At 42.9% G+C, this 2,500-nt stretch overlaps 1 protein-coding gene across 1 annotated transcript in view; it reads right to left on the reverse strand.

The window, feature by feature from the left end:
* rxfp2l (relaxin family peptide receptor 2, like) overlaps positions 1–2,500 on the reverse strand; it is a 26,901-nt gene that overhangs the window by 21,327 nt on the left and 3,074 nt on the right. The window contains 2 exon segments of the mRNA XM_035526836.1: positions 305–376; positions 1,208–1,279. Of these exon segments, the coding sequence (XP_035382729.1) occupies positions 305–376; positions 1,208–1,279 (144 nt within the window).

Here is a 2,500-nt window from a genome sequence, read left to right on the forward strand (position 1 = left end):
GGTGTGTGTCTGTCTGTCTGTCTGTCTGTCTGTCTGTCTGTCTGTCTGTCGGTGTGTGTCTGTCTGTCTGTCTGGCTGTCTGTCGGTGTGTGTCTGTCTGTCTGTCTGTTGGTGTGTGTCTGTCTGTCTGTCTGTCGGTGTGTGTCTATCTGTCTGTCGGTGTGTGTCTGTCTGTCTGTCTGTTGGTGTGTGTCTGTCTGTCTGTCTGTTGGTGTGTGTCTGTCTGTCTGTCTGTCGGTGTGTGTCTGTCTGTCTGTCTGGCTGTCTGTCGGTGTGTGTCTGTCTGTCTTACTGTCTTACTTACAGTTTTTGCAGGGAGAAAAGGCCAGAAAATGCTTTCTTAGAGATGATCTCTATACTGTTATTCTCCAGATGCCTGGGGGACAGAGAGAGGGAGGAAGGGAGAGAGAGAGAGAGAGAGAGAGAGAGAGAGAGAGGGAGAGGGAGGTGAGGGGTGAGAGAGAGAGAGAGAGAGAGAGAGAGAGAGAGGGAGGTGAGGGGTGAGAGAGAGAGGGAGAGAGAGAGAGAGAGAGAGAGAGAGAGAGAGGGAGGAAGGGAGAGAGAGAGAGAGCGAGAGAGAGAGAGAGAGAGAGAGGGAGAGGGAGGAAGGGAGAGAGAGAGCGAGAGAGAGAGAGAGGGAGGTGAGGGGTGAGAGAGAGAGAGGGAGAGAGAGAGAGAGAGAGAGAGAGAGAGAGAGAGAGAGAGAGAGAGAGAGGGAGAGGGAGGTGAGGGGTGAGAGAGAGAGAGAGAGAGAGAGAGAGAGAGAGAGAGAGAGAGGGAGGTGAGGGGTGAGAGAGAGAGAGAGAGAGAGAGAGAGAGAGAGAGAGAGAGAGAGAGAGAGAGGGAGGTGAGGGGTGAGAGAGAGAGAGAGAGAGAGAGAGGGAGGTGAGGGGTGAGAGAGAGAGAGGGAGAGAGAGAGAGAGAGGGAGAGAGGGAAGGAGGAACGTATGGAGGAGAATGATGTATCAGTGCTAGACCAAATAAAAAGGTTTTTCTAAAGATTTGTCTTTTTTTTGGCATAATCAAAATATATAAATAAATACATAAATACATAAATAATCAGTTGATTCAAGTTGAATGAATCAATATTCAGATCATATTGTCAGGTTTCAGTGTACTGGGTGGGGATGTTACATGTCAGATCTCCACAGTCATCTGCAGCCTGACACAGAGGAAGAGGAAGAGGGATGAAGAATGCATCACTTACAGTCTCTCCAGGTGTTTGTAACGGATGAAGATATCAGGAAGGAGAGATACCAGCCCGTTGCTGTTCAGCTCACTGCCTCAAACAGGAAAGAAATTATCATTAGTGTTTGTATATTGTTACCATAGCAACAACTTAGCATTACGACAAAGTTAGCATAGCATAACATGCTGATGGAATAGCGTTAGTATACCATTATCAGTATTATCATAGCGTTACCGTAGCATTAGCATAGGGTAAAAGTGTGCGATAAATGCTGTAAATGTTAGCATAACGTTACTATAGCATTACCTTACCATTAGCATAGTGTTAGCATAGTGCTAACATAATGTTAGTATAGTTAGTATAGTGTTAGCATAGTGTTAGTATAGTGTTAGTGTAGTGTTAGTAAAGTGTTGGTATACTGTTCGAATAGTGTTAGTATAGTGTTAGCATAGAGTTAGTAAATTGTTAGTAGAGTGCTAGTATAGTGTTAGTGCAGTGTTAATGTAGTGTTAATATTGTGTTAGTATAGTGTTAGTGTATTGTTAGTGTAGTGTCAATATAGTGTTAGTGTAGTGTGAGTGAAGTGTAAATATAGTGTTAGTGCAGTGTTAGTGTAGTGTTAGTGTTGTGTTAGTATAGTGTTAGTGTAGGGTTAGTGTAGTGTTAGTGTAGCGTCGGTATAGTGTTAGTATAGTGTTAATGCAGTGTTAGTGTAGTGTCAGTATAGTGTTAGTGTAGGGTTAGTATGGTGTTAGTATACTGTTAGTGAAGTGTAAGTGTAGTGTTAGTGCAGTATTAGTGCAGTGTTAGTGTAGTGCTGGTATTGTGTTAGTATAGTGTCAGTATAGTGTTAGTATAATCTTAGTGTAGTGTTAGTATAGTGTTAGTCAAGTGTTGGTATAGTGTTAGTGCAGTGTTAGTGTACTGCTAGTATTGTGTTAGTGTAGTGTTAGTTCCCTAAAAAAGGTAAGGGAACCCCATATTGTTTACTGTATATTTGTTTATTATTGTACTGTTGTACTGAATGTTAAATACTCTACTTCCCAGAAGTCTTTTCAAGTTTCAAGGTTTCTTGCTGGCCCAGCCAGTCTCTCACCAGGGCGAGCAATCAGATGCTAGGATTGATCGACATTGTTGCTAACCAATCAGTGATGAGGACGAGGGACTAGAATGGGATGTTTGGAAAGGATTTTGTGGATGGAATGTTTGAGAGCGAGCAAGAAAGAGAGAGAGATGCAATTTTCCCATGAAGTTTTGGTTGTTGGAGACTTAACATATGCCGTATATTATATTAAGATTATATAGGCCCAA

This window comes from Electrophorus electricus, chromosome 6 (genome assembly GCF_013358815.1).
Source record: "Electrophorus electricus isolate fEleEle1 chromosome 6, fEleEle1.pri, whole genome shotgun sequence".
In the NCBI taxonomy this organism is placed as follows: domain Eukaryota; kingdom Metazoa; phylum Chordata; class Actinopteri; order Gymnotiformes; family Gymnotidae; genus Electrophorus; species Electrophorus electricus.